The 14,386-nt window shown below is 38.9% G+C and overlaps 1 protein-coding gene across 3 annotated transcripts in view; it reads right to left on the bottom strand.

Annotated features, from left to right (window-relative positions):
- rxraa (retinoid X receptor, alpha a) overlaps nucleotides 1-14,386 on the bottom strand; it is a 125,403-nt gene that overhangs the window by 14,738 nt on the left and 96,279 nt on the right. For 2 of the 3 annotated variants that reach the window (XM_020707820.3, XM_011481988.4), the window contains 3 exons: nucleotides 11,729-11,879; nucleotides 9,787-9,966; nucleotides 4,178-4,362 (listed from right to left, as the gene is read on the bottom strand). In XM_020707820.3, the coding sequence (XP_020563479.1) occupies nucleotides 4,178-4,362; nucleotides 9,787-9,966; nucleotides 11,729-11,879 (516 nt within the window). The remainder of the gene's footprint in view (nucleotides 1-4,177; nucleotides 4,363-9,786; nucleotides 9,967-11,728; nucleotides 11,880-14,386) is intronic. The other variant, XM_011481990.4, reaches the window with a different exon arrangement.

Genomic DNA, 14,386 nt, shown 5'->3' on the forward strand with positions numbered 1-14,386 from the left:
AAAATAATAGGAAATCAAATTTGATGTGGCAAAAATAATTTCTTTTAATTTTTAGGCCATATTATCCAGACTTAAGCACTGGTAACAATTTTTAAGTACTTTTTCTCTGGATTTCCACAAAAATCCAATGCCTCCAATGAAATAAAGTTAATTGAGTCGCTATTTTTACGCAATATGGACGTCACCATGTTGGAACCAGAAATTATCAGTATAAAACTGATTGGTCTGAGTCAGCGTTTCTGTGGCAACCACTCTTGCCAATCAGGAGTGAGATTGTTGAAAGTCCACAGCCCTAAGACTTGAAAGCAGGCTACACAAAATTTGTCAATTAAATGCTTCAGGCATTGGATGTGGGACCAAACACTTTTAATGAAGCATCGGGTTGGTCAGTTTATGACTTGAATAACTTAAACTACAGTAAAAATATAGGGGGAAAATAGGATTAGCAAGAACATGTAAAAAAATGTAGCAGAGCAAGAATTTTATTCAGAAAAATATATTGACTGAGTAATAGCTGCTTATTTCTCTAAATAGGTTTATGGGATTTTGGTTTCTTGGAACCAGTGGGTACTTCCTGTTTGGAAAGTGAGGGGGGAGGGGGGTCACACAGTTCAGTTCTCATATACAGTCAATGTTTAATTTAAGTTATTAAAAACAAAGGTTATTTCCCAGCATTAGCTGGTTGTTCAGGAAACATCTTTTTGGTGTAGGGCAGTGAGGTCTGAGCGACCCAGCGGGCCCAACCTTAACACACTTGGTGCATTAGTGTCAGAGCTGCCAGTCGCTCCCTCGTGTATCCCAGCTCCTCTCCCTCTTCCTAAATGTCAACATTCATCTACTATATTTCCATCTGTCCCCCAAAATAGCTCCCACTTATTCTCATAACAGCCCTCAGATTTCTACCTTTCCTTCACAGGACATTTCCCTCCCCTGCAGCAGACAAATCCCAGAACAAGCCCTCCCCCTTTCCCTGCTCACTTCTCTGGCAGGCTGCTGCACAGCTCCTCTGTTTGCTGCAGAATTCCAGAGAAAGCTGTGGCTATGTGGGACGCTTTCGGTAACCGTCTGTCTGATGCATTATTCATCACTCTCAGTCTCCTCTGTGTCAAACACGACACAGTTAATAGTGGGAGAAGAGAGGGGGGATAACACCTGAGGAAAGGAGGTGAGAAACTACATCAGTGTAAGCAGTCAGTTAAAAAAATCAAAACAGATGAGTATCAGCACCTTCACCAAATAGAGGGCAGGGAGCTTTAAACTTGACACTTAAAGACCCACTCTGATGAAAATTGTGCTTTTGGAGTTTTTAACATGATTTATCTGATGATGAAAGACATATATAAAGAAAATTAAATTTAAAACTGAATTTCTGAGTATTTCTTTATTCACATTGTCGTGAACCAGGAGCAGACAAATAAAAATGCAGTCTGAAAAAAAGGGCTTAATTGGACAGAGAAAATACGCTACAAGCTTCCTGCTGCATGTCAGCAGTGGAGAGGGCAAGGGGGGCGGGGGGGTTGCTCTGTGACAGCGGTTCCTCTGACCACTCAGAATGAACTACTGATGAACTACTGCCGCTCAGCAGAAACTATGTCCCGAAAAAAGACACCATTTTTTAACATTTTTTGGCTAAAAATGGCATAATCATAATTAAAAGACCATTGGAAACACTTTTAAAATAGAAAAAAGATGATCACAGTGGGTCTTTAAACAGCTACACAGTGTAAATACCAGGTCATTCTTATTTAAAATGTAAAAAGTGAGAATAAACTAACAGCAGAAGATTTTTTCTTAGCTCTTTATATACTACTCCAGATAAAACCAACAATAACAGCTGAATCTCAATACCATGTCAGTTAAAATGATCAGTACTGAAACCTGTATGTATTTAACCCTTGTGCTATCTTAGATGACCCCACCCTTACATTGACGTGTTCTCCCTACCATGACAAAAGTGGATAAAGGTGAAAAGATTTCATGTAATCCATGGACACCAGTGAAGATCACAAATCATTGAAGAAGAAAAAAGGTTCAGTGCACTGTCTAGTGGGTCTAGATGACCCAACTCCCAATGTTAAAGTGCCTAGGATAGCACAAGGGTTAAGGGAAAATGTTTAATTCTTTATACAGAACAAAATGGGATTCTAACACCTGCGCTTCTTGTTACACTACTTTTGACATATTTAGAAGTTACCGTTTTTGAAAAGTTTGCTTTTGCCAATTTAAAATAATCTCAGAAGAGGCAGCTGACACAAATGAAAGTGTCTAATGCACTGACGGCAGTTTGAAGTTGAATAGATTTATTCCCACTAATTGAGACATAGCTATGGAGTAGTTGATTAAGAGCAACGCTCAAAGCAAATCATGCTTCGTTTGATGTGCTTCTCTGTGGTTCCCACCTCTCTGCCAAGCAACAGAGGATGGTGTTACAGTGGAATAAACCAGAACTGGGATCATTTTGTCCAATGTGGGAGTAAAAATGAAAGAAAGCATACGCTCTTGGATGAATATAAACAAATTCCTCATTGTGCATTGGTGTGCACACACCAAACACACAAAGAAATGACTTTATGCACTAAATATATATGTGATAAAGAATCAGGACTATCAACAGCTACACTATGTTGGTCATTAGATACCCAGCTGAGATCATAAACTAGTCTAAGGAGGAGAGCAAAGCTGCTGGCATAGAGACAAGAAAGCTTCCTGTGAGGTATGAAGGGTTCCCACCCTTAACAACCTAACACTACACAGGATGGCACAACTAAGGCTAGAAAAAATGTGCTCTTGCAGCAGAAAATGAGAGCTAGTGTGTGATTAGTTAAACACTGAAGAGCGTGGATATGAATACTATGGATGCATACCAAACACAATGATAAAATTTGAGACACGTTAATGACACACAAGCAAGAGCTGTTCTATTTCAGCTTCAAACTAGTGGTTCTCCTCCTTTTTAATCCCTTAAAGTATATATCTGTGTGTATCTGTGCTGTAGCTATATTGTCTTTTTGTTTTGTTTTTTAACTCTTACAAGGATGCTTAATCCTTAGTCTCAACTGCCCTTACGGCTAAATACGAGTTGTCTGCAGAAGAAATTACTAGGTTCAAGACTACTTGGTGATAAAGTAGAGTCAAAATGTTCATGAATATTTTTTCCAACGGGAATGCTGTGTAGCGAACACTTATACAACATGCAAGGGTGACGTAGGTGAGACACACGCATCATTTCTTGACCCCTCCAAACCTGTGGACTGTGCAAGTGCTGCTCACGTAATAAGTGCTTTTAGAAATAAAGGAATTAGCCGATCAGAGTATAGTTTGTTAGGACATCCTGTGGGCCTTCTACGGCACTGTCATATCCTGTGCACACCTAACGCACCAGTAAGGGGCCAGTACTCCCATCTTGATAAAGACTACAGTGGGGCGTAAGGGCACCATACGACAGCATCACCCGTATGTCGTAAGTGTGCTATTTACAGTAGCCTTACAGCCTTACAAATATTTTACAACACACTTACCACACACACGACACTCGTCAATGTGTCCATACGGGTCACAGGGGAACTACAACATAGACATGTACTTCCCTTAAGATGTGGCCGTTCCTTTCTACGACCCTCCATCAGCCCGGACAACCCAGAAACTGCGTCAACACCTCATACAGACACTTGTGACTAAGGCTTTAATATAACTGATGTGTGCTGCAGTGAAGGACCTGCAGTTCACAGAGGTGTAAATATCAAGGTTCCTGATCTGAACAATCTCTATTTTGGCACAAAAAAGTATTTCTCCTTTCTTGCAGGATATGAGACAGCCCTAAGAGACAGTAAGGAGGCTAATAACCTTTACAGCCTTCTCTAACCTGTTTAGTACAGTGACGAATATTTTTCTTCTCCTAAAATCATAAGGTCACAAAATCCCACAAGCTCATCCCAACACAAATGTTATTGAGTCAAGTAGGACAGCGCCAGCGGCTTTTGATTCCAAAATTAACACATCTGTGTGATTACTCGTGTTTGGTTGTATATATGACAGTGTAATATGTTCACAAAGCTGTACACATACGGTTATGTGAATTTGTGAAGTGCAACACCTCTTTCCAGAAAATGAATAATACTCCTTCCAATCACAAATTAGTGTCCTAATTCATCATATGAGAAAAAAAGGTAAAGCTCACCGAGTTAGATGGCACGCTTAGATTGGTCTCGATGTAGGTCTCAGTTTTGGGTTCCACCGCTTCTTCGGCCTCCAGGATCTTCTCCACCGGCATGTCCTCGTTTACACAGCTGGTGGACTCAACCTCATTCTCGTTTTTTTCCTTCGCTCGCTGACGCTCCTCCTGAACAGCTGCGTGTAACAAAACTGGTTCTGGTCACTACTGCTGTTTATCAACGTCAGCCAGAGCAGCTACAAGTAAGTAACAAGTAAATAACATCAGACAGAAAGCAAGAAAATAGTCGTTACACTCCCACTCCAATCATCTTTTGAACTATTATGAAAGTGTCCCTTGTGGTCTTTTAATTATGATTTTGCTGTTTTTAGACAAATTTAAAAAAAGGTGTCGTTTACTGCAGGGAAGCAGGAGTTCATTAAAAATGTCACCTCTGAGTTGTGGGCGGGACTGTTGTAAGACGGCCCTCATTTCCCATCATCCCTTTTGTTTACTCTCTTTCCCGCAACAGAAATGGTGAACACTATTGAAGCTATCCAGTTGTACAGTTTTAAGCCATATGCCAGATCGGACGAGGAAAACAAAGATGTAAATGAATCTAGTCATCGATAAGAGGACGGATTGGAATGGAGTGGAGCAGGGAGCTTGTGACCCACCGATTGGAGCCCCTACGACACTGCTACAAGCTTTTTCAAATGGTATTTTTTCGTCTGTTCCCTATTCATAACAATTTGAATAAAGAAATACTTAGAAACTGAATTTTAAGCTAAATTTTCCTTATATATGTCCTTCATCATGAGAAAAATGCAACAAGAACATATTAAAAACACCAGAAAAAAGTTTTCATTGGGGTGGATCTTTAAAGAAACTCAAAAAAGAACAGTTCCCTTTTCCAAAAACTTAAACATGTTGTCTATCCAACAGTACACATTAGTGGTAGATTAAAAATAGTTCATAAATGAGATGTGCATATGATGCAGGAATAAGCCTATTATGTGTACTTTTATAATAGTGAATAGCGAATTAAATATCTGAGAAAGTTCAGCCCCCTACCCTTCAGAGCTGACACTAAACAAATCTTCACTTTTCTCTTAAATAAAAATATTTTTCTTGTTGTTTTTTATGAAAAGTCTTCTCTTTTAACACAAATTGCTCAAAGACAAGAAAATGTTCTCACACTTCTTGAAATAGGGCAAGAACATCTTGATAAAAAAGCCTCGGCACACATCAATAAGGCTTTGTAGTGTACAAAGGCAGATTTAATACACTGCTGTGTTAGTTTTGTCATCCGATTGGCTCGGAGAGCTGAGACAGGAAATAGTTTGTGTGGTGAGCAGACACAGAGACTTGTAGCCAAGGCGGGAGAAACCGCATGTCCACCCTCAAGTAAAAAGATGCATGTGTGTTTTGTCTTTGTGAGAGGCTATACAGCCATTTAATTCACTCAAGATAGCGTGGAAATCGAGTTTGTGCACGCTTTTTCTTTAAACAAGTCAAAAGAAATTGAAGGAATTTCTTGTGCGATGAGGTTGTTTTATTAGAAAGTCAAATGCGTCCCTCAGGTTTAAAGGTACACCCAGAAATCCTTCAAACACATGTCAGGCAGAGGGGTGTTGGTAAGTTTTCCCTACTCTGGTTTCTGTTTCACGTCTTGAGTTGGAGAGGCCTTGGTCTTGTTGTGAGGGAAAGGGAAGCAGGGGTTGTTAGAGAAGAAGAAAGGGGCCCCACTTTGGAGGAACTGCTGTCTGGCAGTGGAGGTCAGCCCAAGGGTAGAATACTTGTGTCGGTCACAGAGAGGTGAGGAGGGCTGAAATCATGTTAGCTTTATTTTCCCCCTTCTTTCTCTCCTGTCCTGACTGAGGGAGCATAAATTCATTTAATCCCGTTTTTCTGCGGATTCGGTTAGCCTTTTGGGCTCTGTTGTTGTCTAACCACAGCCCTCAGGGTGCTGGGAACGCTTAGGCGACAGCCAGTGAGGTAAGAGGCAGTAAATGATAATATCCTTGAAGGGAGTAAAGAGCCAAACAATGACATAAATAAAAGTAAAGAGGGAGGGAGGGGATGCAGGGCCAAGAAAGGGTCAAGAAAAATCCAGTAAAGATTTAAAAATGTGATGATGAACCCTTCATCTTAAATACCCACTCCGATGAAAATTGTGTTTTTAACACGTTCTTGTGGCGTTTTTCTGATGAAGGAGGACATATATGAAGAAAATTTAGCTTAAAATATCCTTTCTGAGTATATTTTATTCAAATTGTTGTGAATCAGGAGCTGGTGAAAAAACGCCTTTGGAAAAGTTTGTAGGTGTGACGTAAAACCTTCAATGGCACACCACAAACCTCCTGCTCCGCTCCATCCTGATGCATCCACGTGTAAATGACTAGATTCATGAACCTCTTTTCCTCGTCAAATCTGGCATCGGGCTCAAAACTCTGCAGCTGCATAGCTCCAATATTTCTCACCAATTTTGTTGCACTGTTAATGTTGGGATAGGTGGGTTTAAGGGGCTGAAAGATAAGGTTAGAGAGAGTGTAAACAGATGGAATTCGGACAGAAGGGGCAGGCACACTCAGCGCCAACAGTTCTGCCCACAACTCAGAGAGAGATTTCTGATGAACTACTGCCGCTCTGCAGAAACTATGTCCTAGAAGACAAGATTTTGGCTAAAAATGGCAAAATCATAATTAAAAGACCACTGGGAATGCATTGAAAAGAAATCAAAAAGTGATCAGAGTGGAACATTAAGAATCCTTATCTCTTTCTTTACTTTCATTGCATTACTGACACCAGATTTAATCTCCATTCAAAACAATTCTCGTGATTTTTGTTTTCTGTGTGAAAAAGGGCTTGACAGCATAACTGCCAGTGCTACTGTTTTAACACCTACGTGAAGTGTTAAAATCCACACTCCAGGGTCTGTTTTTCTTCTCATGTTCTTAAGCACATAATAATTCTCAGCAGAAGCTCCACAGTGATTCACAAACAATGTTTACTAACTCGGCTTCTAATTGAGCATTTTTTTTTGTTTTTTTAGATTAGATAGGACAACAATTATCTCGAAGCAACTGAGAAGATGTCACTCTGGCATGTAAACATAACCATAGCAACAGATGGCCAGGATCAAGGTCTCCTTTTAAAAAGAGATGCTAGTTTGCATGTTTTTCAGAAGAACTGCTAAGCAAAAAGCAAAGCGGAGTTGTGGAAACTCAGCTGTCAGCAGTGAAAGAGGAAGTTTGCAGAAAACACAAAAGCACCTCTGAGCTCAGAATTTGGGCAAACGGGCTAATGAGTTTACCAGAGCGAGAGGATGCTCCTCGCTACAGGTTTCATACTTTTATTTTTATTTCTAATAACTACAGGGATAAATCTAACCCTTTTGAGTTGTCTTTTCACTGCTGTGTACCATGTTAGAGGTGGAAAATGATAGAGCTATAAAACCTGTCGTTTCTTTCTTAGGGTGTTTTCGGAAACGAAAGGAGCAAAGAGCAAGAGACAGACTGTGGAAATCTTGCTGAGTGTGCACATGCTGTTACTGTGTGACTAAGGGCTGCATTTGTGGGTAAAACTTGGGAGTGAAGCTCAGGTTTATGATAAATTACTTTAAAGTCAGATGAATGGGATTTGCTCAAACACATCTAGATCAAATTGTGTTACTTTTGAGAACCACATCTGTTCTCTTTTTTTTTTGTTATATTGTCAAGCGACCTTCATGATTTGCTTCTTATTTTTTAAAGACCCATTCCGATCATCTTTTGATCTTGAGCCCTCTGTTTACATGCTCTGCCACTAGCTGACGGCCCTCACACCCCTCACCTAACATTAGTGTCCAAGTTGGTTTCCATGGCAACTTTTGTTGCCAATCAGGAGTAAATTTGTTCATGTCCGCACCCACTGAAACGGCTCGGTAAAATCTTTCAATCTCAGCTTCCAACGTTCGAGGTGGGGGCCAGCAGGGCACCACTTGCTGTTACTGATTGGTCAGTTTTTAACTTGAATAAATTATAAAAAGGATTAAATATCATGAAAAAAAATTGGATTAGCAAGAACATGTTAAAAAGAAGTAGGAGAGCAAGAACGGTCATTCTGACAGATATAATGAAGGAGTAATAGCTTTTTACATCTCAATAGAAGTCTATGGGATTTTGGCTTCTTGGAGCCAGGTTTACTTCCTTTTTGGAACACGAGTGGGGAGGGATCACTCAGTCTAGTTCTCCTATACAGTCAATGTATGTAAGAAATACAATCTTTTTTGTGTGTGTGCTTTTTTCATTTTCCTACTTAACAATTTCAATAAAAAAATACTCAGAAATGCCATTTTAATCTGAATTTTCTTTTCATATCTCCTCCATTGTCAGAAAATGCTACAAGGACATGTTGAGAATATTAAAAACACAATTCTCATCAGAGTGGGTATTTAACATCACTGCTTTATGTAAATGTCATTTTCAAAAATTCTATACAATTATTTTCTGAAATGGGTCGCAGAAGTCAGATAAGTAAAGCAAACAACTCTGTCTTGCAGAATTCAAGAACCTCATCTAATTTATTACAGAGTGAGAAAGATTGTGGTTACATCGTCGGCATTCATTAGCACACAGCCTACAAAACAAATGACCTTCAAGGAAATATGTAACAAAAAAACGAACACGTATGTTTTAGCATTTTCTTGAAGCGGATGCAGTGACCTTTAACTAACATGACAGATCACTTGAAATTACAGTCTGTCTGTGCTTTTAGAGAACAGACTGTAATTTCTCGGTACTGTGAAAAAAATACTTTAAATAACATAAAACTGAATCGTTTTTATGTTGACTTCCGCAAGTACAGATTTTGTCTTGATTTTCAAAATGCGCATTACGTTGAATGTTAAAATGTTAGACTCAATAGCCTACAACAAGTGCCTACTCTGGGTTCCAGTGGTTAGCCTTCAACTACGTAAAAGAAAGATGAGATGTCACATCTTCTATTTACGCCCTATTTCTTCAGACTATCATCAAAGTCACTGTTGCTGCTAAGAATACTTTTTTTGAATCCATGGTTTCAGTCCATTGATGCTACAAGATAAAAATCAGTTCATTAAACCTTTAAAACAAAAGATTTAGCTGCAGTGTTTTCATTCTTTTGACTATCGTGACTTTTTAACCGTTTACAAATTAACATCATTCCAGCAGATTCTGAAGCGAAGAAAAGCCGTCCTGCACCCAGCAGCGCAAAGCGATGTGAAATGCTACTTTTTGCAACGTCAGAAACAGCTTATGTTATGTCAAAGAGCATGTTATTTAGGCCTCACCAGTGACATCTCGTTAAAAAGGTGTATATTAAAGTTATTAATCAAAGCTGAAGGTTCCTCTTTGTACGTTGGTGACTGAGCATGACATTCATCTAACCTTAAAGTCAACAGGTGACCTGCTCTTGGTCTTTGCAGATATGAAAGGTCTTGATTGCATTTCACAAAGTTTACATTTGTGTGAGGCCACATCCAAATGCTTATGTCACATGTCGACTTTACTGATTTCTATAAACAGCACTGTGATTCAATTTGTGGGTTTCAGTGGATTAGCACAGATTTGAGGGTATGACAGAGAGGGATTTTATCCTAACGCTATGTGTTATACCTTCTCTCTTCATCCCCATGGCTAAGCACTTCTGGTAGCGGCAGTACTGACAGCGGTTCCTCTGGCGTTTATCTATGATGCAGTCCTTGTTGTCGCGGCAGGTGTAGGTCAGATCCTTACGCACGGTTCTTTTGAAGAAACCCTTACAGCCTTCACAGCTGTACACCCCATAGTGTTTACCTGAAAATCCCAGAAAAAAGATGAATTTCTCACATTCTCCTCTTTTCTCACATTAGATGTCACATTGGTGATAGAGACCCTGAGACCCTGTGACCATTAAAACACAAACAGAATCACATAGAGCATTGTAACATCATTAACAAGCATTCACGCTGACATCACAGCAGCATTTATAGTTCTGAGTTATACAAACAGCATAAAGGAACCACAGTTTAGAAGAACAAACGAGTAATTATAATCAGATGCCTATTAAAATGAACAGTGTTTGGGGTTCATATTGTGATGGTGAAAGAGAAAGAGGCCCACTATAGGCAAGCTGGAGCAGGACCCTGTTCACATCTACGTTTCTCCTGCCTCACAGTTCTTTTTTTTGTTATTTTTAACAGATTTAGTCCATTTGCATTCCCCAGTGTTACTCAAACTGTGTCTTTGTTCGCCTGCTGCCGGCCAGACCACCAGGGAAGATAAATAAAGCCTCCAAGAAAGGCTAAATGAAGCATGACTTGCCATTAAACAATGTTTTGATTTTTTTCCCCCTTGGGTGCATGCTGCACCGATGACGCAGGATGACAGTAAAAATGTCCACTGAATTACATGCCCAGGTTCACCCTTTAGCCTAAAACTTTTCATGGTTATCTACAGGAAATTATTTAAAACACCGTTTTCTTTGTTTACCAAAAATATGGGACAAATAAAAGTCTGCAAAGAAGATTTCAGTGTGATTTATCTTCACCGTAGTGATTCTTTTAACATACTTGCTGTGAAGTGGATAAGTGTTTGGGCTATTTCTTGCCCAAATGACAGTCGATGATCTTGGACATTGTAAAAATAAAAGAAAAATGTGCCCAAAAATAAATTTAACATCAAATTAAAAGTTCATTAGGGCAAAAAGTCTTTAAATTTGAGATAACTTTCCTATATTGATCACATATGGAGACAAATTTCATTGCCTTCAAGGATATATTTATTCCAGCTCCAATATTGACATTTGACCCATTTTGTGATGTGTTAAAACCACTGCAGAGAATTTCTTCATTTTGGGGTAAAAATAAGACTATCCATCACTGACTCTCATTATAGCTTCTTAGTTGGATTTCAAAGACATGAGCAATGGGCTGTGAAGTTTCCCCACACACACCGCACTTCTGGAAAGTAGCAAAAGCTGGTTTGAGGATTTGTTCTATCCAATCATGGAATCATTTGCTCCTATGTTTTGGCTTCTATCATTTCCCCTTCACATCATCATTGTATGTTTTCTTCTGAAGTGCCTTATTTTTGGCGTCCAACTAGTAAGATTAGTGAATAATTTCACTAATTGTTATTATTCCAGGAAGGTCTCTCACCGCCAGAAGATGAAGTGCGAAGTTTTATCATTGTGGTCAGTAAGGCTGATTTAAGGCAAAGTTAATCTTGATATATTTTCAGAGATTTTGAAGTGGGAGTCCAGTTTTTCTTTCATTTGTTAAAAAAAACAAGGGGTTGAGTCGTTCCAGTTGAAATCTCCTTACAATTGATCACTAGGGGAAGCACAGAGTTGTGTCCTTTGTAGGTTCTGAACCAAATTTTAAAAGGACCAACATGTACTTTTTAGATGGGCTGGAAAAACATCTAGGGTGTACCCTGCTTTTGCCTAAGAGTGGCTGGGATAGGCTCCAGCAACCCTGTGACCCAGAAAGGGATTTAGTGGGTTTAGGAAAAGGATGGATGTACTTTTTATTTTGTTTTGACCTGCAGACAGGCATCTTAGTCTCGTGCCACTCACCTGAAGAGCGGTCGCCGCAGATGGCGCAGATGTGCTTAGTGAGTGACAGGGCCATGCCTGAGGGTTTGGCTGGCACCTTCATCATGCCATTGAGGCCCAACGGCGGCTTAATGTCCTCAGAGCTGCTGACCGAGTTCATCGGAGAGTTCAGCTGAAACATCAACACACAAGCACACATGTTGACGGGTCAAAGAGTGGCCCTCTGAACTTAGAAAGTGAAACATCCACTTCTACGAAAAAGTTAGAGCTATCTGACATTAAAACTGCAATGAAAGAACCTGGTTACTGACATGTAATTACAAACAGTTCTGATCAATTTTGAAAATACAGAATGCTAAATGCTTTCTCTTGATCCAAATTGATGTAAGCAGTCTTGTTTTGCTCTACCAGCATCTATTCTCACTATCTATCTAAATATGTTTAAGATCAGGTTATCTTCTTTTATCGGCTCTTAAAAACCCTCACTATATTTCAAATACTCTGCAGTAGCATAGCACCACAGCAAACTTTAATAGTGCAACAAAATAAGGAGAAATCATTTGGTTCAGCTGCAGGCCTGTCTAGACCCCTAGCTACTCTCCGCTAAAAGCAAAAAAACAAAAACAAAAACTAATTACTATAACTCTCTACAATTTTTTCAGGGAAAGATAAATGCTTGACAGGATTTAAATTAACCTCAACGTTGAATGTAACATGCAGAACAAAAGCAAACTATCCATTAGCACTTCCTTTTCAAAAACACAGAAAGCAAAAGAGTTTTTCTAGTTTGAGTGACCAGGGCAAAATCACAGACTGAAAAATAGGGAAAAGAAGCAGAAAAGTAAAGGAGAGCCGGCCGATCAACTACATACAGCTGTATGTAGCAAGGTATTTATCAAATTACTCCTTATAAGAAAAATCTCAAGTAAAAGCGCAGATATACTTCGGGAGAAAGAAAGAAAGAAAGAAATTCTTCAAAACAAACCTATTTTCTTCTATAAAACCTATGCAAAACCATGCTTACTTTTTACAGAGAACATTAGATGGGTGAAAATCACAGCAAACAATGCTGTCTTTCATTTTAACCGGAGTCTACCACAGAAACGGCTCATAAACACATTGATCATCAATTTTAAGTAAAAAGAAAAATCACTGAAAGATGCAAAAATGACAAAATGTGCAACAAACAATAAAGAATGCAAGTAAAACAAATATATTTAAAAAACAGAAGAAAATTACATTTAATATGAATAAATTTGATAAGAAAATATGAGAGCAGCAAAAAAATACCATTTTTGTAATGTAAAGGCTAACGTTGTTCAAAATCTACAAACTTTAAATCCAAATTTTTTTCCCAAAAAGTCTCCCAATTATACTTGAGAAGTTAGGAGGCGATAGATCAAAATCTCTAGAAGGAGTTTAAATTTGTAGCTGGTGTTTTTAGTAAAACGATGGCAGCCTCTTGCCGAGGTCAAGGGTCGGTAGTAGATTTTTGGCATGTGGGAAAATTTGTGAAAATCGCTCAAACAAAAGTTTTGCTTTCCGATATTGTTGTAAAATGTGAAAAATCACCAAATTTCACATTTTGCCACAAAATAGCAGCCAATTCTTAGGTCCTGTGGTCATCTCATAACAGTTACAATTTTCCTTTGGATTTCCCTCAATGGACTTTGAAATATTTTGTTTTACTCCCACATGGTATTTTGGCCCCATTCATGTTTTGACAGTTTAGCCCGCTGTCTTTTTTTTCTTTTTCTTTCCAGTACCCATACAAGAATTTATATTGGTACAAGGGTCAAAATGTCCCTCAAAAGCGCAGTTGGAAAGGAGAATTGTAAAAACAATATGGTCCTTGCATTCCAGGATTGGTGCAGGCTATAGTAAATTGGTATAGTAAAAATACTTTGAGCAAGTCCCAACAAGCTTTAATCTAAGATTTTCCATAAAAGCAACATGTTTCATTGGAACACAAAGCTGTTTTAGAATCACAGAAGAGAAATAAAGGTATCATTTCGTGTTCTTCAACACAGTTTAAAAACTTTTACTCTATGGAATTCAATTTCTTTTTAACGTCCTTAGATTGAAAAATTAAAAATGTTGGGAGAGCTGGTGCGGTTTAACTTGGAATAGCAAAATACAGTATATCAAGCCTCTATTGAGAGAAATGTTCACTTCCACACAGCTTTACCATAACATCAAATAAAAAAAACATTCAAGATGTCTTTTGCATGGCTTCACACACGCTTCTGTGGAATCTAGCGTGACATAGAGGCAGTCACGGAAACCTGGCAACGGGACTTGAATTTCCGAACGAAAGCGCATGTGGATTTAAATTGCCGACCACAACTGTCTGCAACTGAATGATGCATCTGCTGGTGGGGTAAATGAGTCAAAAAGGCTGAATGTCTACACCACAAGAAACATTTAGGTCCAACCTGCTGCCTTTGCCCCCAGCTCCTATTCACTGTGTTTACACAAATGCAATGAAAAGGCACAACACAAACAATGGCAAAAGCTTAATAAAAATAATCAAATAAAAAGAGTGGGTTATTTTGTGGGAGCACGGGACTTTTTTTGCAACCAAAAGGCTTTGAATGTTATTAGACGTATAATTTACATCATTTTTAAGTAAAAACATGCTCAAAGTTGTCCCGGGTCGCCATGAGACTATTTTTAGAA

The sequence above is a fragment of the Oryzias latipes genome, chromosome 12, assembly GCF_053564925.1.
Source record: "Oryzias latipes strain Hd-rR chromosome 12, Olatipes_Hd-rR_3.1".
In the NCBI taxonomy this organism is placed as follows: Eukaryota; Metazoa; Chordata; class Actinopteri; order Beloniformes; family Adrianichthyidae; genus Oryzias; species Oryzias latipes.